At 40.8% G+C, this 26821-nt stretch overlaps 1 protein-coding gene across 1 annotated transcript in view; it reads left to right on the plus strand.

Moving 5' to 3' along the window:
* Positions 1-12574: 12574 nt before the first annotated feature.
* LOC113156456 (glutamate receptor ionotropic, NMDA 2C-like) overlaps positions 12575-26821 on the plus strand; it is a 29739-nt gene continuing 15492 nt past the window's right edge. Inside the window, exons 1-7 of the mRNA XM_026351615.1 lie at positions 12575-12931; positions 13601-13699; positions 20928-20993; positions 21529-21717; positions 22553-22893; positions 23374-23488; positions 26344-26555. Of these exons, the coding sequence (XP_026207400.1) occupies positions 12575-12931; positions 13601-13699; positions 20928-20993; positions 21529-21717; positions 22553-22893; positions 23374-23488; positions 26344-26555 (1379 nt within the window). The remainder of the gene's footprint in view (positions 12932-13600; positions 13700-20927; positions 20994-21528; positions 21718-22552; positions 22894-23373; positions 23489-26343; positions 26556-26821) is intronic.

The following is a 26821-nucleotide window of genomic DNA, read 5'->3' on the forward strand; positions in this document are numbered from 1 at the left end:
ACTGTAAGTTAATATTACTCTGGTGTCTGTGAGAATTGTGGGTCTTGACTGTCTGGAGAAAAAGAAAGAGCTTTTGCACGTTAACCGGGGTGTGAGCAGATCAGAGAAGATCGTGATTTTAATAAGCTAAGCTGAACCGCTGCAGGATGCTGTTTCATATCTTCTACATAAAAGGTGTCAAACTTCTCAACTAATTCATCACCAGAAAACTAATAAGCAGTTTTTCTAAAATGTCGCACTTTAAACAAACCCACAAGTGGGTAAGAGTTGTAACATGCTTGTGCTGCAGAGAGTGGAATAAGTCCTGTGTGAGCCCTGAGCCTCTAGGAGGAGGAGTTGACTACCTGAACTACTCGTAGTATTGGCTCTATTAGTTAAAAGTTCATTGTGAAAAACAAGTTCCGCACTAAGTCTGAACACGGTGTGACGTCAGGCACCAAAACAGAACTGTCACCCAGGAGGTTCAGCAGAAGACCTCGAGGAACCGCCTGTTGAGTGACCAGGCGCTGTCTATGGTGCTGAATCCTCGCTCTCGGGTGTTTTACACATGAATGCCGCAACTAAATATTGTTGATTTCTTAAAATAAGGAAATAAGAATTTTTCCGACGGACAAAATCTTTAGTGTTTGAAATGTCCAACAAGTCCTCCAAATGAAATGACAAAAACACTTCCCCACGAGCAGCATTATTTGTTTTACTGATGTGACACTTCAATAAATAAAGTCTGATTAGGATTAGGTTAATGATCATGACTGTGGATAACATTTATATTTTGACAGCCGAGTGGCAATGGCCATAATTCTCTGAGGTCACTTGAATGTAAACATGTTGTTGTTGTACTTTTGATAAAATATCTAATATTTTCTCTGGAGGACAAGTTTGAAATGCTTTAAAAAGTGAAAAATGCCAAGTGCAACTTTCCAGAGGGGAAAGGAGAAAATTTATTTTGTGACCAACAGCACAAAAGCCAAATATATTAAATTTAAAATAACATCACCTAAATAATGTAAAAAACATTTTGGTAGCTAATGATGATTGACACCATACAGTGAATCTGTTGTGTGCTGGGCTGTAGAAGTTTGTGGCAGGAAAATCTTAGACATATATAAACATATATAAGGAAAATCCTCCTTGACAACACACAAAATTGTAGAAATACTTATTTGCCAATCAGCCAACAAGCTTTTCCCAGTAAACATAATTTAGTTACACGGTGAATCAGTTCGAGTTAATCTGTGGATCTGATCGGGCTGCTCGCTGCAGAACATATGTTCTCCACTGACTGGTTTCAACATTGTACAGCTGCTGGGAGAGACACTGTCCTTGCAAACATCTGTCTGCTATTGTCTGTTTCCATTCATCACTGTATCTACTACACACATCCACCACACAAATATAGACGCCTCAGTCACATGCCTTACATCTCAAACACTATTTTAACACTCGTCTGTATTTATAGCGCTGTGTTAAAAGGCCTGTCACCTGACTAAGCTGCCTGGTGTGGAAAAATAAGGAAACAGCTTTTATTAGGAGTGATGGTAACCTGCACAAGACAGCAATCTTTAAAACTATGAAACGCCTGTCCGACAAAGTGAGTAAAAGAGAGGAGGAGAGCAAACGGAAATTGTTTGTCTCTGCTCTGCGCACTGTCACCAGTAAGGCATGAGGATAGGAAAAAAGTGAGAGGCAATCAGACAGTTTTCTCCCCTTCGCGCTCTCACACTCGGCATTACTCACTACTTTCTCCCATCAACACACAGACACACACATACTGTATGCATGTCAACACGATTCCAGTCAACACCGCTTAAAAACTATGAGTTTTCTTCTCCTTTCTTTGCAAAACGAAAGGAGTGAGAAGTATGATGGATTGATTTTTTTCCCGTTCTCTCCTGCTTTTCAGGTTCCTCGCAGGCACATGATTGCCTTCACAATGAGCACTTTGATCCGTGAATGAGATGAGCTGCACACAATACTGAGAGACTCATTTGTATGGGTGTAACACTTCCAAGTTCATTGTCATGTTTGTTTTGTCTCTTTGGTTTTGCGGGCTAGTGTGTTTACCCTGTCAATAATCCAAGGTAAATGTGGTGTTTGTAGCCTTGTTGACTTCACAGATTCAGCCAAAGATGGTTTTCTTTTCTTAGTAACCTGAGGATGATCAGTGAAATGACAAACTGCATTTAACACTGTATTTATGATGCACTGCTTTATGTCAGCTATGTGTATGTATTGTCAAATAGGTGAAAGGGATTTACTATGTTGCTGTGCGTTGAGCTCCTTCCTAATAATCTTAAAAATTGCTTGTCTGACAACATTTCAAATGAAATAAAGCATTAAAATGTGAGAAACATTTGAAGCCATTCAATACAAACACTGTTAATTCATTGTCAATCACAATTTTTATCAGTTAATTTTATTATAATTGAATAAATGAGGATGCTATATTTAATTAGTTTTGGACTACATCTCCCATAATGCAGCTTGACAGCATCCTTTATTAAGCTGTGTTCAGACACAATGTAAAAAATAATCACACGATGTAAACGTGTGCATAGCCAGGCTTAACTGAGCTATAAAAGTGTTCATGTAAAACAGTCACCAGTGTCCCATCTGAACCTGCCCCTGTGGCCAAGTCACACAGGCTTTCAGGTAAAAACCTGTAGCCTCCAAGCCGACGACATGATGAGAAGTTATTTTCTCAGCCTATAAAAAAAAAAACAGAGAAAATATTACATAACTATTGTCACAGGCTGAGTAGTAGTCCTTCTGATAATTAAGGTAAAATTGGTGTATCGCTCCTTTAACCAAGCAACTGTCTCAGAAATACAAGATTCATTCGAATATTTAGAAATGTTTAGTATGTAGGTTACTATAGTACATGCGTGTTTTCTGTTCAGGGTAAAAGCGAAGCGTGTTGAGTTATTGAAATTTCTTCACCTTGACAAACAGTGACAGGATTAATGGAACCCAGTAACAACACTGTTAACAGGATTCATTCTGGACCTGTTGATCGACGAGGGAAGAAAAAGTCCGAGATAAGGAACGAAACAGCAGAGCAATATGGTGAGGTGATTTAGAGAAAAGAAGGCAGGATACATGACAGGATGAAGGTGAATAATACGGAGAAAACGGGAGCAAAAGTGGGCTGGGAGAGGAGGAGGGGTTGAGCGAGAGGGAGGAGAGGAAGGCAGGCAGGCTAAATCCTCACACCATTATTATCAAGACTCACATGCAGCCCCTCCTGTGATGGAGTGAGAGCAGATAGAGAGAGATAAAGAAAAGATGGAGTTAAAGAGGAAATGGAAAGCAGGATTACTGGTGTGACAGCACCGGCAGATGAACGGCTGTAAAACGGTGAGGGAGAGAGAGAGAGAGAGAAACTCTGGTGGACAAAAAAAGAAAAAAAAAAATCAGTGCAACAGGATGAGGACCTGCTAGTGCACAGCCGGCCCGACCCTGCAGACCTGCCATCTGTCCCACCATTCTCTCCGTGTTCCTGACGCTCCCAGCATCAACCAACATCTGGATCACCTCGCATGCACATGGGAAAGAGGGTGAGGAGGGGCCAAAAAAAAACCCAAATCCTATCCTCCCCTCAGCATTTTTCATCACACAGGACCTGAGGAGCATCATCACCGGGGGATCCCTTGTTGCGGAATACCATCACTACCAGGGTTGACAACTGGACCAAAAGGAGGGAAAAACTTTTTCTCCAAAGATGCAGAGGCATGCACAGGACCTTTCCTTCTCTGCCTGTGAGATTTTCTAACTTCCCATGGATCTGTTGTGTCTCTTACCTCCGAGCAGGGAGAGGGAAAAGGAGACAGAGGAGGCAGAAAGGGGGGAAAAGGAGAAGACGGTGGGGAGACGTCACTGTCGCTGCTGCTGAAGTGTTACCGGTGTTTTTGCTCCTCCGCTGAAGAGGCATTTTATCACTCCTCCACCCACCCCTTTCACTCCTCTCCTCATCCGACCAGCGGGGAGCCTCAGGGATACAGAGGACTGAACACAGTGGGTTTATGTACATAGAGACACACACACACACACACACACACACACACAGACAAACTGGCTGCACATCTCGTCTGTCACCCTCCTTTTCCTTCACTTTCCTCTTCCTCTTTCATTCTGATGTCCTGTCTTCACCTTCATGACCACTTGCAAATACCTCCTCGGTGAGAGGCACAAAAAAAAAGAGAGAAAGTGAGAGAAGGGTGAAGAAAGTGAGGCAAGAGAGAGAGAGAGATTTTTAGAGATCACATACGCTTGCTGTCACGTTGTGAAGTCCTCCAGGGGAGTGTGCAGACATCCAAAGCTGCCAAACACACAAGCAGACTCGCTGATAACTCACACACACACGCTTGCACGCAGAGACGTGGTCTAAATGTGTACTCCTACAGGTGCTGAGAGGGGAGAGAGGCAGGTGAAATCCAGGTGAAAAGGAGAGAAACAGAAATAGAGGGAAAGACATTTGGAAGGAAGCAGCTGAGGAACGATGGAGCAGCAGGAGTTCAAGTTGGATGGTAGCAGAAAGTGCAGGTAAGTCTGTTACACACACACACACACACACACACACACAACGTCATATTCTTATTCTGTCACTTGATCTGATTTACTGTGGGGAATTCACAGTTTATCTGTAAGTGGGAGGAGCAGATAAGGAGCAATAGGTAGACACAGAAGAGACAGATAAGAGAATAGGATGCTGAGGGGGAGTATGAGTATAGACACGGGGAATGAGTGCAGTCATACTTTCAGTTTTCATAAATTAAGAGTTTCCTCGAGAGAAAGCTCCCATCTGCTGCTGACAGAAACAGAACAGCCAGTGGTTTCTATAACAGGAACTGCTGTAAGAGAACACATTAGCCTTTTTACCCTGTGGTTTAGTGGTTAGTTGCGTGTTTCGAAGTGTGTGAGTGAGTGTGTATATGTGTCCCTCCATACCTGCATGCAGACATACTCAGTATGACTCATTTACTTATGGATTATGGATTTTAGAGTTGTCACTGTGTCTTACTGTGGAATCATTTATCTGCTCATTGATTTGACCCATGCTTTAAGTAGCAGCTCTCGTTTTTCTCCATTAGTGACACGAGCCACACGCTCCAGTTTACATATATTACGTTGCAACATCACATGCCTCAGTGTCTTTTACTGCAAATGCAAAGTTTAAAGACCAGTGGTTCCAAACATGACGTTCGGGGCCTCTATGGGGGTCCCGAGGTAATTCTGAGAGTCACATGATAACTAACTGGACAATAAAAGAAAAAAACAAATGTTTCTTATAAATAATTGTATTTATTTTGTGACAGAGTCGATGTTGATTCTGTTTAATAATAATAATATCATCTGTGGTTTCCAACTTGAGGGTTGAGGCCCCTAAAGGGGTCTCTAAATGGTCAAATGATCACACCATATTAGTGTAATCTTTTGTGTAATTCCTGCTTTTTGTGTGAAATCCTGGAAACTTTGACTCCTTCAGTAAATGTTTTCTGAAGATGCAATTACAATAAACATACAGTGTTTATCGTTCTGCAACATCAGGCGCCTCAGTTTCTTTCAGCTGCACAGTTCATGATCAATTTGTCACAATAAAAAAAACTAAAACAAAAAACAAAAAAACAGCTAAAGTAAAAAACATTACAACAGTAGAAGTTTTCTGACTGTTAGAAGTCCAGATTTACTGGAGACTTTACAGCTGCTCCAATGTAAATACTGTATATTGTGTTGTGCAAATTGTTAACACAGTTCACAGACAATAAAAGAGACCTTGGCCTAGTCATCAGGTCTTGTGGAATATTGTATACTTTCATCTTTCAAATGCTTTAACTGTAACAAGGCTTGTAATTGCTAATTTCTGGCATCCATTGTCAAAACAATGAGAAGTTCTGACACAGATAATCTGGAATATGTGTGTAAATGTATAAACAAGTGCATCATTTTAAGCATATCTTTCTCAATGTCTCTTTTAAGCGGGTGTGGCAGATTCTGCATCGCTGAAACTTTGATTATTTTACCTTTGAGTGACAGGGGACGAAGCCGATCTAGAAATGGCCCCAACACATCAACGTCACTCATCTTGGCTGATTTGTCTGTGCTGCAACGATTTTCTGTAAAGCTGTCAAATCTTTAAGTGTAAGAGCAGGAACCCACAGAGAGATGAGGTTCAGTGTTAATAGTTAAGACTCTAATTATGATAAATTGATGTGGCAGACGTTATGTGATACGCTTCATAATAAGCTCCGGGGTTAAGTACAACACACTCACTTATTCACATTGAAAGCCTCACATGTATGTAGATGGTTTATAAGCTCTGTGTGAGTGTACTGTGCACGTTGCTGCATGTGTGTGTGTGTTTGCATATGTAAGTGTGAACTTGTGAGAGCTGCATGTGCCACACTCACAAATCAACTTGCAGCAGAGTAAGACGGATGGAGGGATAAAAAGAGGAGAAGACAGCAGTAGTAGCAGCAGCTAGCGGTTGAGCTGGTTGACGTTGACAGACCGGCTGCTCCTAGTTCAGGCTCTAAAGTGTGTTTAGCATCATATGACTTTTAATCTCAATGACTGAATAATAACTTAAAGTGGCTGAAGCGTTTAATTGACTGGAGTGTCATTCATCCCGAGTGTGATTCAAGAAGCACCTTTCTAAACTATTTTTTACAAATGTGTGCATGAGGCCAACAAGCCTGTACCCACACACACTTCACACATCTATTCCACATAATGTAAGATTACAAACTCACTGTAGGGTGTTGTGAAGTTTAACCTCTGCGGTCTTATTTAGTCATGCTTAAAGAAAAATCTCTGACAAAAACCCCACTGACATCAGGACAAGGGAAGCAATTTCACTACGTCAGTCTCAGGATATATCCAGAAAATCTGACTTGACAGATAATTTGAAACATTGGAAACATACCTTTAACCTGGTACCTGGTGAACTTTTAAAACAAATACAGCCGTGTACACATTATTCACTGAGTTGTGTTCCCATTGGCTGGGGTAAACAGGGAGGCCACACCTCCAGACATCCAATTAGGTGTTCATTTACAGTATGACCTTTAGTATAACACTATAATCTTTAAAATCTCAGCTCTTCCCCTGAGATCTCTTGTTACGACTCTGGCCTCGTCCCCTTTCAGTTGGTTTTTGTTTTTGTTTACTTCCTGTGTTTTCACCTGGTCTCACTCCTGCACAGCCACTTCCTGTCATACCCATATTTAAACTTCCTTATCCTCCACTCTCCTGCGCCCTAATTATGGGTTTGTTTCACCTGTTTATTCTCTTTCCCATCAGTCCTCTGTTTGTTTAACTCCATTCTACTACCCTACACTGCACACTGCACTAAACCCTATGTGAGTTTGTATTTTTGCGTCCCTTTGCAGTGATTTTTTGTTAGTACTTTTGTTAGTATGTCTAGTTTGTACATTAGTTAGTATTTTGTCTGCTTTAGTACATTGATTTTCGTTGTTACTTTGTGTTGTTAACAATACTTAGTTGTTGACAAAAATGTCAACAGGCAAACAGTTGATTATTTACACATCCAGCAGATACAGAATAATGTTAGGGTTCATTTGTTAGTGTGTTCCTGACCTCTAATAAAACTGTTTTAAATTTTAAAGTTGATAATTTCTCTATTATGCCCCCTTTATGTAACTAAAACACAAATATCCAAATACTGATTATTAAAGGTGATATAAACCAAGTAAAATCCATAATGGTGCATTTCTTCCTCACTCATAGAAAGAAGTGCTGATTAGCAAATTAGTTCTCAGTAGTAAGTAAATAAATGAATTATTTCAGATGATATGAAAGTGAAAAAGTACTTTTGCTATCATTACAGTATATATATGTTTAAGTACTGTATATTTTGATGCCAACTCTGAGTAGAATTCTGAACACATATCTTTAACAGTGTATTACTATAGTGTGGTATTTCTGCTTTTACCAAGTACTACTTCCATTACTTAATATAGCACCCAGCCGTTAGAGTTAAGCAGGGGAAATAAAGCTTGTGCTTAAAATATATAAAATCTATAAATGTATAATATTAAAAGTATAAAGTATTAATTTCCAGAGAATTTCAGTGAGGATACAAGTATGAGGGAATTATGAAATTATTGCTACAGAATACATGTTCTCACTGGGGTTTCTTGGACTCATCTCAGGTCTGCATAAATGAGGCTCTAGAGAATCTTGATGTTTCATGCAGCTGTCAGAGCTCCGTGCCTGCAGTAAGTTGATGAGAGGAGTACCATTTACTACCTTAATACTAGCCAACTAATTCAAACACCCTAATTAACGCAATCAAATCTGTTTAAAAGGTGCTGTGGAAAAAAAGGGTTCAAGCCAGACATGTTGATAATTCTCCAGTGATGATGTTCATCCTATCAACTACATCCTCTCCACCCCCTGGGGACTCACTACAGGGACTCCATCACGTTCTGGCTAAGTAGTCAAAATGACTAAATGTTCCCTGCTATATACAGTTTACTGCAAGTCCCAGGAGGAACATGGTATTTTAACTCAAAATTAGAGATGTGAACTAATTAGGTGAAGAAATTATTATTTTAATCATTGAGGAAGTCCTAAAAATGTGACGAGGATCCTTTAATCCTTACCAACGATATCACACAGTTAGCTTTCTGTCCATTTATCTAATTTTCTGTCTTGTTGTCCAACGTGCTCCTCTATGCTGCGTTTTTCTTAACAGTACAGTGTAGGATGAGTCTGGATGCTTGTGTATGTGCAGTTGTGCCGATGCTGACGCAAGTACAGTCCCAGGGAGAGAGTTTATCCCACGTGGCGAAGCTTGACTCCATCAGGAAATCTCCATAATAATAGAAAACCTGTGCATGCACCACCACGCTGTCTCTCACCCAATCTGCCGCTCTGAATATAATTTTGGAAAATAAGCTTACGAACATGACTGGTCTGTTTGGCATCTGATGTTTTCTAAATCATTTCTCACTGACTACCAGTGCTGATTTAATATATTTGTCTTTCTTAATTTATTTAATGTTAAATATTAGTGAAAATGATAAATCTATAGCCAGTTGTGTTGTGTGTGTGTGTGTGTGTGTGTGTGTATAGTGCATGTACAGTTGAAAATCTGATGCAGCATATTGTTGTCCACTCCTTGTGCTAACATGCCTCTCATAGCATAATCACACTCTGTTATATTGCTGCTAATCTGGAGCAGACACTCCGTCAACTTCCCAACCACCACCCCCACCACACACACACACACACACACACACACACACACACACACACACACACACACACACACACACACACACACACACACACACACACACACACACTCATACACACTGCTAATCTGAGGCCCCATTATGCTGACTTTTTCCAGAGATTACACTGTTGACCTGGATTGTATGATCCACCCAGTCACAATTTGTCTGTTCACTCTCGCTGTTTCAATGTTTTGCAATTGTCCTTCTGTTTCTCCAATTATCTTCTCCTGCCACTACTCCGTTCCCTTTAGAGCTATACTGTATTTAGTTGATGAATTTAAAGAGATTACGTCTGCCTATCTTGACCCCTTTACTAATATGTTTGCTCACATCATCCATATTTGAAACTCATGCTTTAATTCCTACATTCCTCTTGTGTAGGGCAGAATATTTTACCATCTACATCATATATGTAGGAGTTCATCTGTTACATGAATGAATTATGGTGGAGTTTAGGAATTTTATGTATATAAATTAAACAAATCAACCACAAAGTTTCAATAAACTTCAGTAAATAATATAGCTAGCAGCAGTAAATACAAAGTGCTATATGTAATAATTTCCTTTAAACCGTACCTTGTTTACAAGTATAAATATTAAAGGATGAATGGATTCAAATGAACAAATTATAGCTCATGAGAAATTTGCCATGGTGCAGCATTGAAGTGTGAATATATATGCACATACTGGTAACTAAAATCTATAATCTACGAGACAATTTGTGATATTTATTATTGTCCAAGACATTTCCTTGTCATTTTACTTTATATACTTTATACCAATCAGCCATTGTAACTGTGTATGTTACTTTTACAGACTTTAAAACAAAATTTCTCATGTATAAATTGTCTCAGTCTGCAATGTTCATTTAATTGTGTAGCTCCCAGATCGTCATTTCCAGTACACTCTACACAGAAGTAGTTGATTGAGGGTTAAATATAAGTTTTTTCTTTTAATCTGCTTCAGCTGCACATGAAGTTATTTACAGTTCTCATTTCTCTGTATTTTATTTGACAGATAATTTAAAACATAATCAGACGCTATTTGTTACATGTCTACCTCTCACAATGAGTTCCTTTTAGTGTTTTATGCTGTGTGGGGGTTTTATTGTTGTTGTTCTTAATCTTCACCTAGCACAAGTGGGTGGTGGGTTAGTGGCTGCTCTGTGCTCACAACAAGATATTATGATTCACTTGAGACAAATAAAGTAATCTCAATGAGTTAAAACAAGTAATTCCAGGGTTTACATGGAAACAATCTGCATAAACTCTCAGGAGGATCTGCCTAAATCCTATTTAGGGATTTTGCGATGTAGCTTTATGTAACCTTTCCTTCCAACAAACCTTCTATATGAACTTTATAGTACAGCTAAAAGGCCAAATTTCAAAATGTCACTATATGCAGATGACACAACTCAAATCATTCAGCTGTACAAAAGGAAAATATGGCCAACCCAAAAGTTCTAATGAAATAATTCTTCTACCACATATAAAAAACAAACAAGTTCATAAAATAATAGTTAAAAAATGTAAATCATTTAGGTTTTGATCCTGTAGCCTCAAGGCTTCATCCTATCAGCTGCTTCTAATTACAGGTTGTCTTTCAAAGGTTCAAACTTTATATTTAGTGCTATGAACACTTAAAGCCCAGGAGCTTAGAACCTTATTAAGATGAATGATTGATACTGCAGGAGCATGGACAGGGAGGAAGGGGCCACATTTAACCCAGTGCTGAGCTTTGAATCAAAGCTGGGAGGTTAATTATCAGGGTGTCTCTGATGACCACAGACAAGATTGACATTCTATAAAAATCCCTCTATCAAATACACTGCTCGTCCAAAAAAATATTTAATTGGACCTCCTTTAGCTTTGATTATGGCACACATTCACCATGGTCTTATTTCAATGAGCTTCTGCAGTGTCACAACATTTATGCCCATCCAGAGTTGTTAATTTTTTTACCAAGGTCTTTCACCATTTTTCACTCATTCTTTGGACACATAATGTTGCTGAACCTGGATCTGACGAACTGCAGCAACCCCAGATCATAGCACTGCCCCCACAGGCTTGTACAGTAGGCACTAGGCATGATGGGTGCAACACTTCACTCGCCTCTCTTCTTACCGTGATGCTCATCAGACCACATGACCTTCTTCCATTACTCCAGAGTTCAATCTTCAAAGCAAATTGAAGCTTTTTTTATGATTAGCCTCACTGATAAGTGGTTTTGTTAAGGTTACACAGCTGTTTAGTCCCAAACCCTTACGTTCCCTTTGTATTGTGACTTTTTTATGGACGGGCAGTGTTTGTCTGTGTGTGTGGTATTAATATTTGGTTGAAGTCGCTTCACCTAATACAAATTGTTGAAGGTATCGTTGCTGTATGGTGACACCATACTTATTTTCCTTTCTTGTGTTTTTATATTTATTTTCTCAAGTTGGGTCAAGTTATGCTCGTTAGATTTCCACGACAGTCAACACTCGTTTCTTATATTGTTCCCTGAGATTTACCAACTTTTTTCTAATGTAAATGAAACCTGAGCAAAATAGTAATGTCACATTTCAGTTGTAGCCATTATTTGAGGTAAAGAGGCATTGTAAGATAATTTGCCTCATTAATTACACTGTATTCCCATTGGCACAGTACTGAAAATTACTGGTTCTGTAATTATGAAAAAGTTGTCCACTGTTTTTTGACAACATGTAAGCATGTAATTAAATTAAATTTCACATTTGTCCGCGCCATATGTTGGTTTACATCACATACAGATGAACAGATTTCAACAACAATTTGTGTTTGCTGCTTCACTTCTAGTATTTCTGTGCATAGGCAAATCACATCATGCCACGTGGAGAGAGGCCGGCTGAACTAATATAATGTAATGTAATCCCAATGATGAGGGTCGACAGTCCTTGTGGCAGTTTTGGCATCCCACTTGAACTGGATGCGTGTGTGCATACAGAATCAGAGATGTGTAGAGATGGAGGTGATTACAGTCATGACACTGGGGGTTGGATTATAGAGGATTACATGCATGCACACTGGAATACACACACATGTACATGCGGTTTTCTGCATGACACAAGAGTCTAAAAGCAGGGCTAATAGTGTCATACAAAGGGGTCACATAGAGAAATAGACCAGGAGAGAGAAATAAGGGATGGATATACACTGATGGATTAAGAAGCATTATGTCAAAAACATCATAAAAGTAAAGCAGCTTGTATGTTTGACTGTTGCTCTCTTTCCTTTCGTCCTGCCTTCCTCTCTCTTGCCCTCTTTCTACTCTTCCTTTCCAGGCAGTAGGCTGCCAATATGGCCATTCCCAGGGGATACCCTCCTTCCAGTCCTTGGTCTCCTCTCTTCGTCGTCCTCCTCTTTCTCCTCCTCCTCATCTCCTCCCCGCTCCCCCTTCAGGCCCGGCCGCTCCTCCTCCACCCGTCCATCAACGTGGCAGTGGTGTTCAGCGGCTCCAGCTACCAGAATGAAGTCAGAGGTCGTCTTAGTGGGGAAAACTTTGTCGACCTGCCAGTAGTGGTCAGCCCCGTGACTGTGCTGGTCAATGACACCAACCCACGTGATCTGCTGACACGCCTCTGTGATACCATGGCAATGGAGAAGCTGCATGGCGTGGTGTTTGAGGATGATGTTGGCTCCAGCGCTGACACTCAGGTGAAATGCTGCTCATGCATTTTTCTGGTGGTTTTCTGTTAAAATGTCCTCTCTGGAGTCACAGTGTTCAGTCACCCACATCCATGTTTCCTCAAGCTGCACAAGTCAACATTTTTATGTAAAAAAGCACCTGTGCTGCCTAAATCACAAAATTGAGATACCAAGCGTGTACTACCTTTGCTCATATCAAATTATGGTACTGGTATGTTTTGTCACATCAAATCATAAAAACTAAATCTAAACATGAATTGCAACATTGCAGCTCCACAATTTGGTTAACCAAACAATGTGACATCAGGGACCTTTCGCTGTCGACAGCTCTCCATTGCATCTTGTGATCTTCCTCAGTATATATAGTAGATTCTGGATTGTCAGTATTGTGCACGCTCACATTTTTTTGACTGAATTGTTTACATACGTGACTAATTGCAGGCATCGTTCCTCTTTCTCTTTGCTGCTGCATTGTTGCATTTCAAATGTCATTTTAGTTTGATCCACACCAGATGTTTGTTGTTACAACACAGTCAGTCAAGCTCTGTCTAAGCTTTAGATTGTGGTCTGCCTTGTTCGACAACCTGTTCAAAAACTGTGCTGTACAATCAATTTGTTGAATGAGTATGCTGTAAACCTCCTGTATGCAAACCCTGATTCTGTCTGTTTTGTTCTCAGGTGGCAGAAGTGGCCCAGATTCTGGACTTCCTCTCCACTCAGACAGCTCTGCCAATTGTGGGCATCAGTGGCGGCTCTGCAGTTGTCATACCATACAAGGTACTGTCAAAACATCACTTCAGCGCTGTCCCAACACCACCCTGGAGCTTCCGCTAGGCTGAGAGTAGCCAACCTTTTTGCTTTGTCACAAAAATATATTTCACCCAAAGGTGTTGATATAACTTCTGTCACATATGGTGAGCAATTAAAGAAGGAAGAAAATAATTCTAGGAATAAGATGAACAGCAACCTGTAATGTAAACCCCGTCAGCAGCAGCTCCTCACAGCCCCCTGTCTTAGTCAGAACACACCGGCGTCATTCAGCTTAAAAGAGCTTAAGTAGGTCAGATCGGTGAAACTTTGACAAGCAACTCGCTGCATGCAAATATTTGGATATGAGTAATACAGATGGTTGAATTATCAGTGAAGACTGCAGCCATCGACCCTCATCAGCTCCTCTAATCCCTAGCTGGGAAAAATCTGACTTGTGTGAAGGGAAACTTTGTGAGGGGAGACAAATGCTACGGGCGAGCCGTGCCTCAATCAATCATCCCTGCGCACTTGAGGGGCAGCAGGTTTTTCCTGCCATGATTTAACATGTATCTCATTGATGAATAGAGATGGAGAGCAGCGAGCTATGCGGTTAGATTGTAAAGAGGAGATTGATGACACTACATGGATTCTTAATCTGCACTTTTTCTCCACTTTTGAGCTGCAAAATTGCTTCATCCCTTCTTCCTCTCTTTCTCTATGCTTCCTGCTTCACTTCCATTCCTTCTTTAATTGCTTGACTGTCATCATCAGCACCTTGTATTTATAGAACCAACTCTCACACATAGAAACGCACATGCAAATGAACACTCTTGCACACAGCGTGCACGTACTCACACAGAGCTAAATGGGTGTATTCCTACACCTATTCAGCTTGCAAACCGAGCTAAACAGTGTAGCAGTGTGAGTGGTGGATTTCACCTCCAAATGACATTTTGTAATCTGCATGTTGTGTTCACGAGTTTCCTGTTAATCAAGTGATATCTGCAGATGTCATATAATAAATGGAGGAGTTGTAGTTGCAGTACCAAGATTGATTTGCTGTATTTTGATGGAAGAGTGAGTGACTAAGAGGCAGAGAGAGGAGAAAGATGCTTCGGTGAAGCTTGGCTGACAGCTGCCTGAAGGCAGTGTTTTACTGTCTCATGGATAATTCTCCATTCCCTCTTTCACAAGTCGTTGTTTCCCTGATACCCTTTTCCATTCCTTTTGTTTGTTTTGTCTGTGTATTCCCTGCTTTTCACTTTCAACCTTTCCATATTTCACTTCAGTCCTTTAAACCCCCCCTTTTTACTAACTTTCCCACTGTCACGTTTAGTTTTTCACATACTTGAACCCAGTTGGGTTGGTTCTGCTGTATATTGGCTGAATCCTTTCTACTCTCCTGCAGCTCCAGGACCCCATTAAACTATTAATTAGACCCTTCATGAGACTGAATCCCCCCACAGACCAAACCTGTTTCTTTCCTTTCTGTTTTGCTGTCTTCCTTTCTTTCCTTAAAGACAAGTTCATATTTACCCCAGATGTGCTTTTGATATTTGTCTCACACAGTTCTCCCACTGTGCAAAGTGTCTCTGAACTGCCAAAATATTTGGGGCAAAGTTTGTCAGTTCACAACAGTCTGCGGTTTGTAATTTGCAGAGCTGATCGCGAATGGCTCAGTCTGGAATATTTAACCTCTCTGCTTGCCTGTGGCAAGACAAACACACAGATGGGATGTTATCTATCACAGCGAGCGGCCATTTGTCTGACGAGACCAATGTCTTGAGTTACAGCTCTACATATACTGTGAAAAGCGAGGCACTCTCCTCTGAGGTCTGCCTGTCAAAGGCCTCATTCAGCCCTCCTGCTCATGCTCCCCTCAGCCTCTTTCCATCTCTTATACACTCCTTTGTCGTCAGCAAGAAGAAAAAAAAGCCTGTCAGAGGTGTATGGCACAATGGGACAGGTGTATTGGACGGAGAAAGACATGTGTGAGTGCATGATTCTCTTACGGGATAAAAGAGCTCAATAGTGCTTGATTATCAATAGCCTGATGATGATGAATATCTTTGATGGCGGGTTTAAAAAGAAGCAGCAGCCGCCTGGGCCGCCTATTTATGGTTCCTGTCTCAGTGATCTCTCTATGGCAAACAACAAGGAAGGAGGGAATGAAACAAAGATGAAAAGATGGAAGGGAGGAAAGGAAGTGTTTCTTTTGTCAGACGACACATACATCAAGCGAAAGCGAAGAGGAGGAAATGAAGAGCAGAGAAAAAGCATAAAGACTGTTCAATAGAGCCTGTGAGGGAAAGAGAAAAAAAATATAGCAAAATGTCTCAACGAGGAGTTGGAAATGAGTCTGAAAGCGTTTTCTGTGTGTGTGTGTCCTTGGCTGGCTGGTTGTGAGTCATTGTAGTGTGCTGGGTGATCATTAGAGGGTGCTGTATCCAGATGTTGAGTCATGGGAGAAGTAGAGCAGGAGGAAACAAAAGGAGAAAGAGAGGAGGAGGGACACTGCCAAAGAGGCAGCAACAGCAACAACAAAATTATAATTTATTCCGGTGTCTGATAAATGAGTAATTATGATAGTAATGATTGTGCAAAACATTGGCATCAGTGTCTGCTTTGTGGAAAACTATGTATCTGCATATTGGGCACTAATTATGCAATATGTGACAACACAATTTCCAATAATATGATGGTATAACACTCCCATTACTCTTATGGGAAGGGTGTGCACTCAGACACAAGAGCATTCATTAGTGCAGTCAGAAGCTTAAATTGGGACTCAGGTCCAGTTCATCTCGGAGGTGTTAGGAGGAGTTGAAGTTGAGGCACGGTGCAGGCCAGTGGAGTTCTTAAACAGCAATCGCAGAAGTGTCTAAAATGTCATGTCAAGAGTACACACTTGGGACTCTTGTTTCTTCATTACAGCTTTTTCAACATGGATGGGAAATTCAGTAAATCAGTTTTATGGTGCAAGGAAGTCCTGATTAATAAATGTTTAGCCACATAAACAGCTTGGTTAAAGTACATTTTATTTTTATTTGTCACCACGTTGAATTTTGTGTCTCTTTGTTGTGTTTGTGTGTAATCTTCTGACCTTGTGTCTGTGCCCAGTAATCCATCATGTTCCTCATTTATAAAAAGCTAGTAGCTAATGGAATGAAATACCCAAATAAACTTTTAAGAACCAGTTTTATGGAGGCAAAACATCTGAACTGAAGGTAACCGGCTGAACGGACTTTGTAAAGGCTGCTTTGAGACCATTAAAATAATCACAATAACAGTTTTCTGCATAGCTCCTACAAGTGGCAAAGACCATTCACACAGTGACCTCTTGGTATTGAAAGCAGTAAAATGCTGTGGATTATCCTAAATTGTAATTATGCTAAAGTTTAAATATGGCACAGTGTAGAAAAGGTGACATTGTTGAGATAAACGATTTTCACAACATTAAAAAATGTAATTGTTTTTGTGAAAGCAGCCGTTTTCTGCTCAGTGCCTGTTAAGTAATGAGTCTCTTGTTATGGCTGCTGGGAAACATTTTGAGAGAGAACAGAGTAATTAACTACAGTTGACAACTCTTATCAGTTACTATTAAACCCCCCTGAGAAGATACAGAGCAAGTGTTTGATCACAAACTCATTTTTGTTCATTACATTTCCAAACATCAAAATATGACTGATTGAGGTTGTAGATGATGATAAAGTCTGGAATAAACAACGCTGACAGCCTTAGGTGTTTGCTATTAAACAGGAACAAAAATGGCCGTTAAGTGTGCACATGATGGATTTTTGAGACCGAGCAACTGCTGAGCTCGAGTTTCAGAGCGTATAACATCATTGATTACAATTTGAAAGTGTCAGTAGAAGATAATATTTCAGGAGTTACAGTCTCTGGCTGCAGTCTGAGGTCATACTCTGGTTACGGCATTGAACCGGAGTGATGCAATGAGACAGACGTCTCTTATTGGATCACAAAGTTTCTTTTTTGGGGGTTTTGTTTCTGTGGCCAGACTGACCTGCTTTCTCCGTTTGTCCTTCTGTCTCTTCTCTCCAGCCCTTCACTTGTGGATCTCTCTTGGCCCTGTGATCCAAAAATCACAGACTCCGTAAACAGGTCATGAGAAACCCAGAGCCACTTCACAGTATTCCCATCGGAAACTGGGAAGAAACCACATTAATGGCCAGTGTGCCTGCAAATCTTCACAACATGGCCCAGTAATTTCAACATTAGTCAGTCTACTACTAATGCTTTATATTGAAGTAAATTATTTGTCGAGCTGATATGTAACAAATGCATTTCCTCCAATACAAAGATGCATCTTTCTACTTTGTACCAGTGCTATCTGACCTTACAAATAGTTTTACTTTTGTCTATCAAAGTTTTTTTGACATCTGTTTTGAGATTTCTGCCTTCAATCTCGATACGACAGAAGTGAATGCACGTCTGTGCAGACACCAAGTAATTCCACCAGGAATTCACAGCAGCGCACAACAAAACGGAGTACACCGACATGTTGAGGGATTCAAAGTGGTATAATCTGAAAAGAACTGCTTTACAACGACAATAATAAAACATTAAAACCTGTGCTTCAGCCTTCAAATGGCTTTAAAGCACCGTACTTGAGTAAATTTGCTTTCATGTGAGATGGACGTTTGCAAACCTGTCAAGAAACTAAAGAATGACGTCTCCGTGTGACATGTATCTGATTCCATATGTGAGTGAGCATCCATGCGTACGCGACCTGCTTCATGTTTGACCAACACCAGTGTTTCCATTGAGGAGACGTACAGCACAAAGTTCCCCCGGTGGGAGGAGAGGAGTGTGTGCGCAGCCACCATGTCCACCATCTTCCTGTCACATTACCATACGCTCCTGCAGTAGGGTTGCTAATTATGTCTGTGTGTGACAGCCGCACTGCCAGGGTGGTGAGAACAAGACGGCTGGGATATGGAGGACGAGGGGAGGGAGGGTGAACTCTTTCCTTTTCATGTGAGTGTGTTAGAGTTGGGCATGGAAGGGAAGCTAATTTTGTTGGTATTTGTGCTTGATTTCACTGCGAAGCCAGAAAGTGGATGCTTGATTTTTCTCAATTTACAATGCTGCCAATTGAACAGTAATGAAACGCTGGCCCAATCTGGTTACTACATTATTTTCTTATTTAATAGCTCAGACACAACTTATTAGATTCTTAGCAACAGTTATTCAAATGATGCACCTCATCACTCCTCCTTATTAACTGAAGTGGGACACTAGAGTTAACCAGGTTTTCCAATCCAGAGCCATTTTTTATTTATTCAGCGACAGCCTGACTTGGTTGTGTACGGCTATTTTTATCACTATTCTGATGTGCAGCCCAGTCTAGCGGAGTCTCAGCCACTAGACCAGCCTCCGGAGGTGAGCCTCAAACGAACTCGGAGTAAGATAAAATTGGCAAAATTGAGTGAAGGAGAGTCTCGCTGTGATATTCCTGTGGTATTCCTCAGGCTGGACAGCTCTCTGGGGTTTTGCAGAGGTTCAGAGCTGTGGGAAAGAGAAGCGCAACGAGAAGGAGAACTGACAGTGATTCACCTCCGAGACGAGAACAGACTGAAAAGATCTGAGACCTGGTCCCAAATGGCGTTTGACAGTTTAACACTGACTGCTCCACTCTCCTCTCGTCTTACTCTCATGCATGACGTTTCTACCTACATACACATGTGTCGCTGTATTTTTCAGACTTCCTGTTCTCCAGTGGGGGAGCTACGGTACATGTTCTGTGTAGTATATTAATTTAAATAAATGGGCCGTGTTACCCTGATCTTTGCCTTCTTGCAGCAGGTCCCTGTCCGTTATCAAATCAAATTCAGAATATTACTTCTTGTGGTTGTCCTGCACGGTCTTGCACTTACTTACATCACAGGTCGACTCTTGCCTACAGCACAGTCTGGCCCTTAGATCTCTTACTACACAGTATCTTTATAGCAGCGAGAGCTTCTGGACTGTGAAGGAGTTTCACTCGTATCTGCTCATTTTCTAATTCATTTTGTTCTATTGCTCATAGTTTACACCTGAACACAACCCACACTTTATATATTATAGTTGCAAATAATGACCCAGTAAGTGTGATTTGGTGATTGGTATAGCTGTCCAGACGTCTAGGTTTACACTGGACTAAATGGTTGAGTGTCTTCTAGGGTCAGAGGTTGACATTTGAAGTTTTGAATGAACTAGCCTGACAACTTTTGCATAGTTTGGTAAGAATTTGGTACAAATCCCTATATTGGTATAATCCCTGTAATCACTCCATTTTCACATACTGCCATCATTAGATCAAACACAGGAGGTATTTGTCCAAATGTGCTATAAACAGGTAAAGGTTACGGTTCACCTACAGCAATCTTTTTACTTTCTCCCTGTTGACTACAGTAGTTTTGCTCTTTGTGACAGCGTATCCATTACTCTCGTAGTTTTACATTCTCCAATTTTCCCTTTCTTATTTTCTTATACCCTACTTTACCTGAGCACTATTTGAAGCTCTAATAACTTTCCATCTTATCTATCAACACAGAACAGTCGCTGCAAGTGGATATGCAAATGTATGCTAACACACACAGACTCACGCAAGCCTGGACCACACTGCTTGACAGAAAGAGAGCAGTGGGACTGAATGTTTGCAGTTTAGAGACACTTGATCGAGGCTGAATATAGACAAGCATCTATAAAGGGGAAAACTGCTTGGAAATATTCGTGGTGACCATCCCTTATATGAAAAAAGACACTGCAACTGCAGCTTTAGTGTAAGTTGATATTGTACGGCCTGCATTTAGTCAGACGTACACTCTCCACCAAAGCTTTGGGAACGATGCAGATTTTTAAACATTTCATAAAACCAATTCAAATGTGCTTATTCAGCAAGTGGAGATCACAATGCAGTGTCCTAGTAGTGGTACAGTTTCATCCAAATGAAATCAACAATGATACCATGTTAAAAGTGCTGCTAAAATGAGAAGCAGCTGATGTAAATCTGGAAACCTTTCATCAGTTTACTTCTGTCGTGGTAGAAAGGTAAACGCTGTACCCAGATGCTAAGTTGCTGTTTTGTTCTTTGATAGTGTTTGATGTTTGACCAGTCCATGAAGCCATAATTCAGTGAATACAATGTGCAAAAAGAGGGTCTGTTGGTATAGCTAGAAAACAAAACTGTGCTCCAACAGTTTGCTAATGGTTTTTTGAGCCTTACTTCATTAATGTAAGACTCTCTTCACAGGCTGACGGATCCTCGTTCCTACAGATGGGAGCCTCTCTGGAGCAGCAGATTCTCTGCATGTTTAAGGTAGAGAAACAAATTGTGTTGACTGACTGAAATAAACAAAAACAATTGGGTTGTAATACGAACTGGTTAGAGGCTCAATTATGACTACGGAGTCCTTTAAGGCTGATTAACACCGTGTTGGGACATCCCAGTAATCAGTGGGGGAATCCCTGGTCTGGAGCGGTTTCCACAAACAAATACAATCTGTATTTATGATGGACTGTGCACATTCTGATAAGATTAGAAGGATTTTCACCAATGTTTTGAGAGCCAATAGGATAATCTCAGTTAAGTCTGTGATACCCCAACTTTACCTCATTATCTAGTGGCAGCATTTCCACTACAGACAAAAATCAAATGCACTGTTAAAATGTTTTATTCTAAGATTTCTATTAGCTATTAAATGATCTAGTTTGGCTCTGTGTACTGTCCTGATGTGGTCAACACCAACATAGACTATGGCCATTTTATTTTTTTTATTTATTTGACCGTATTTGCTCATGTATCACCAGTATTTCACTTTATTTTATTTCCACTGTATATGTCCCTGTTTCAGCTAATGGAGGAGTACGACTGGGGCGAGTTTGCAGTGATCACCAGTTTGCTGCCGGGATATGACACGTTTGTGGATATAGTTGAGTCTTACACAGATACCTCCTATTTCCTGTGGAATCTTCAGGATATTTTGTCTCTGGAAATGTCTGTTGGGGCCAATGATGTGAGGACCAGACGCATGCTGCAGCAGGTAAAATTACAGATACAAATTTTGGATTGAGCTCAGTCCATAAAAACCATATTCATAGTAGCAACAGCAACATGATGAATGACCTCCATTTTGGATGACCCCATGAGTCCTCCCATGTTTTGTTGTTGTAAAGCTAACCCATCCTTCCTATACTGTCAGCCTGGCCTGAATGCAGCATATGGCATCAACACATGCTGCATTCACTGTTATGTGCTAACGTAACTGTAAATGTTTTTCTATTGACCAGTTTGACCCGTTTAACCCAGAAAAATGTTCAGTAGCAAGACGTTTTGTGTGCATGTGCTAAATCTTGGTTGTTTCCTTCTGGTAATTTCCATGTAAAGATCAAATATAACATGGAGAGTATTACTAAGATGCTTTTATTGCACGCAAAACTACCAATTACATCACAATCAAATAAGTTAGAACAAACACTGTTAAATAAATAAAAATATAATTATTATTTATGTTTTATGGTTTAAAATCAGTTTCAGACCTCTTTAGTAACATCAATGTTAGGACTAGTTTGTGTGATGCAGTGTTTTCATCATGTCACTTTAATTAAGTGAAGCTTAATAGCTTCATTTAGTAAACGCATTGGTTTATTTTATGTTTGCTACTTTGAAACAGCTGCTCCTGAGTCTGTTCCTTCTTCAAACAGAGATTCACTCCTGTTAAATTGATGTTTCCTGTTGCACCCAGCAGCAGTTGGAGTTGGGACATTTTTAGATTAAGTGTGGCAGATATGTGACTTACATTCGTTATTGTATGTTCTGCTGTGTTTTCTCCCTGCGTTCTGTGAATTACCACTGGCAGATTTCTTTTCTGTCCGTAGGTGGACTCTCAGGTCCTGCTGGCGTATTGCTCCCACGAGGAGGCTCAGTACTTGTTCCGTCAGGCAGCTGAGGTGGGCCTGCTGGGGCCGGGCTACATCTGGATACTCCCCAGTCTGGCCGTGGGCAACCCTGACAGTACTCCACCTGTCAGCTTCCCTGTCGGTGTGATCGGTGTGATTACGGACCAGTGGAGGAAGAGCTTGCGGCAGAGGGTGAGGGAGGGTGTGGCCATCATAGCCAAAGGGGCTGAGAGTTTCAAGAAACAGTATGGTTTTATTCCTGAGGGACACGGTGACTGCAACAAACCGACTAAAAGCTCAGACAACAATACTCTTTTCAGGTGAGGCATACTTTTGCTGGCCTAAATACAACTTGAATAATTGAAGACGTTTCCTGTTAGAGTGTCTCATTAGTGATGCATGAGCAGAGCGCAACTTAAGCTTTCACACTTCACATGAGCTCACATAACATGAATAGAACTGTTTATTACCTGTTTTGCACATGTACCGAAATGCAAATGGACCTGAATTCATTATTCACAGCCCAGTCTGTCATGGATCCCTTAACGGACAGCAAAATCACTCTGTAGGAACATCCTGACCTCCACTAATCACTGCCTCTGTCATTCCCTAATGAGCTACTTTCAGTATCCCACATTAGACTGTGCCTCCTGGGGGAGCTTTAGGTTTAATTGGGATGTTATCATTGTTTGTTTGTACCTGTGTACATGAATATGCAAATTCCTGTGAGTTTCTTGATTGCAACCTATATACAAAGCTTTCACCGTATGTAAGAGTTAAGAAGTTTTTGTGGTTCGCAGGCACATGCTGAATGTGACGTGGGAAAGGAAAGACCTGTCATTCAATAACCAAGGCTTCCTCTCGAATCCTTCCATGATCATCATTGCTCTGGATCGGGAGAGACTCTGGGACAAGGTACTGGGCACCTGAAACTGAAACTCTCTGCATAGAAATAATGAGCACACACCAGTGTTACCTAAAGCTGGAGAAAATTAGGTTATTTCACATAAGAGGAAAATGTGAGGAACTTAAAGACTAAAGGGGCAAAACATGTGAAACCAAGACCAAATACAGAAGTCCACAGTCTCCTCGCCCTCCACCCAACATGTTGTACACCTCTTTGAGCCGGTCACTTCCCTTTGTGCATTGGCTTTAATAAAGTAGGCACAGTGTGAGCTCTCTGTCACAGCAGCAGCACAGGTTTTCTACATTTGAGGCGTTCATGGGCAGTATAGAGTGTGGGTCATCCATGTTTTGGAAGCACTTAGAGCCCAGAAGCTCACAGCTGCCCAGCCCCACCCCACTGAGCCAACACTTTACCTAAATGACCATGGGTTTGGAGAATCATTACACCTCTATTGAGCAGCAAACCTAATTCTGGGTCTACACTTAAACACAGATGGGGTGAAATCATAGCAGTCAGGCTGTAGCTGCAGCTGCTGACCATGCTGGTTTAATCAGCTGTAATAATCCTCTTGTCCTGGGGAAGGTGAGCCTCGTTGTTTGAAAACCTCTGACCTACACACCTAATCTGACTGGATGCAATAAGCCTATTGCACCGACTGTGTCAAAATGTTGAAGCAAAAGTGGAAAAAAATCTATATTTAAACAATAAAATATAATAAAACAACTCCTATAATTTCACGAACGACACTAACAGGTAACATTTAAAGGTGAAATTGTAATTGGTATTGTTCTGTGCTTCCTGTTGGAGACATGTCCTCTTACTCTCGTTTCATATTGAGGATTTTCATTCCTTTTTCCACACATGCACACACACCTACCACTCACATACACACACACACAATGCCCGAGGGTGTATTGAAAAAGTGCGACTAAACACAGAGACCTGAACGTAATCTCACAGCTACAGTTGAACTAATTTATTTCTGCTCTCAAAAGACCAACCTACTTTATCAATGTCACCTCCTGGCTGGTGTATATGTATGCCTGTGTGTATGGACATGGACGTGTAATTGTGCTAAAGCGTACTTCAGATTGTGTGTGTGTGTGTTAAAGTTGCACTTGTGCAGGCAGTGGTCTCACGTACTGTGCACTTCATCCACACGTTATGTCCTCATGTTCCTTGTGCTCTTCGCACAGAAATTAAGATGCAACTTAAAAGAAGATATTGTGCAGGCATCTACATTCTGTGAATGCATTCTCCTTTCCAGTCTCATTACAACCTGACCTGTCACAGCTTATTCTTCCCATGCTCTTTGTGTCATGTAGCTCATCCATAATGGTGACAAGTTGCAGCATACTTGCTCTTTTCAAGTCTGTCTCCTCAAATATGACACGCTGACAGTTTAACATGTTGTTGTTCCTTATCACAATGAAGAGTGCTGCTTGGTGACATTTTGCGCAGGAAGGTCCCCTTTTTTTTTCTACCAGGCACCTCTCCTGCTTTTTAACATCTACTTTCCCACCTGAACACCTGCTACAGAAGAGTGTGGCACTTGTATTGTTTTTCTATCAACATTAACAATAGACCTAATAAATATGTGTAACGTCAGAGGTGTTGCTTGTAGGTATTGCATGTGAGAATTGGCACTACAGTACTGCTATGCACTTCTCTGTAGTTCTGAAGAGCATTTTAGTGTCTTTCAGCTTGTTGTTTTGATTTCACAACACACAACTTTACAGTTTAAATCCCCTCTCACCACCTTTATATCAGTCAGACACTTCTATACTGTATCAAGTGTGATGTCAGTTTGAATAGACTGCCCAAGAGAAATGTGTGTGGTATAGTAATTGTAACATGAAGTCACTCATATGTAGTTTCTGTTTAAGATGCTCAGTGAGAAGATAAGACTGAGAATCCCATAAAAGACAGATTAAAGTGACTGATCTTCACAACTGGTATTTCTGCAACAAGTCATAGTCGTAAACATCACGTCGTACTTTGGTGCAGATTTGTAAAATCACCCATGTATGACCAAGGAAGAGCGCTAGTGTCACAAACAAATGAAGAGTAGGTAAGAAAAAGAGGTCTCATTAAAGCTGTGAGGGAGTGAGCTTCATATGCAGTCAGTGGTGGCTGAGCTTAGTATGGCTCATTAGGTTGGGCTGATATGACGAACAGTCGCGGTTCTCACGGAGAGAGTTTCGCAGAGCTTAGTGCCGACATCACCGGGATTATTCATTGTGCGATGTGACATTATACAGCAGTTCTGGTCCAAAGTGGCATCGTCTGACATTAAAAAACTCAATCTACTCCTGTTTTTCAATAGTTGCAGTCTGTTTCTGTTTGTCATTTATTTTCAGTTCACCGAGCTGCAAAAAAAATAAAAATAAAAGCATTAAAAAAGTTAAATGTATTTTAAACAAGACAAAAAAATGACATGAAATAAATAGCGCTAATCACTTGAAGAGTTCCCATTTATGAACAGTGACATTTCAATGTGTGTATTCAGCTGAAAAAAAGAAAATTAATAATTGAATAATCAGTCAACAAAATGAACACAGATTGAAGTCAACACACGCTGTGATGTGTTATTAATGCGATGCCGTCAGTTTCCTCTTTGTTTTAGTTTCCCCTTTCCATTCCCAAAATGTGTTCCTCAAAGACTTTTAAGTCTCCTCAAGATGCATTAATGAACTCTACTCTCCTTTCATCTGCTAATCCTCTTCCTCCAGGTCAGCACATGGTAATTTTCCCTCATAAATGTTTAAAAAAATCAAATTCAAGCTATGAAGTAGGGAAAGTCAATCGAGGTGAGCAGAGAAGGTCAGAAGATTCAGACTGAGTTCTTATTCTCTCTCTTTAGGTGGGTACATACGCTCGGGGGATCCTCCAGGTTCGCTACCCAGTCTGGCCTCGATATGGCAGCTTCCTGGAGCATGTGTCAGATGACCGTCACCTGACTGTGGCAACGCTGGAGGAGCATCCCTTTGTCATGGTTGAGAACGTGGACCCAGGAACCGGCACATGTGTTCGCAACACGGTGCCCTGCAGGCGTCAGTCCAATCACACAGAGAGGTACAATGCAGACACATGTACAGCTTGTTACACCTGCACAAAGAGGCAAATAACATTGGTCACAATCTATGTCACGAGATCTGGTTTTAGCCAGATTTGATGATGCAAAACCTGATGGATTAGATGATTTTCTCAGTGTTTAATTAGGGGTTGTTTTTGTGTTGGTACTAAAACTCACTTATTAGCAGAAGAATAGAAACATGTCCATGATACAAAGTCTTACACGCAGACATCTGCACCCTCCTGCTCTTGTTTCTCTGTCCCAG

This window comes from Anabas testudineus, chromosome 19 (assembly GCF_900324465.2).
Source record: "Anabas testudineus chromosome 19, fAnaTes1.2, whole genome shotgun sequence".
Lineage (NCBI taxonomy): Eukaryota > Metazoa > Chordata > Actinopteri > Anabantiformes > Anabantidae > Anabas > Anabas testudineus.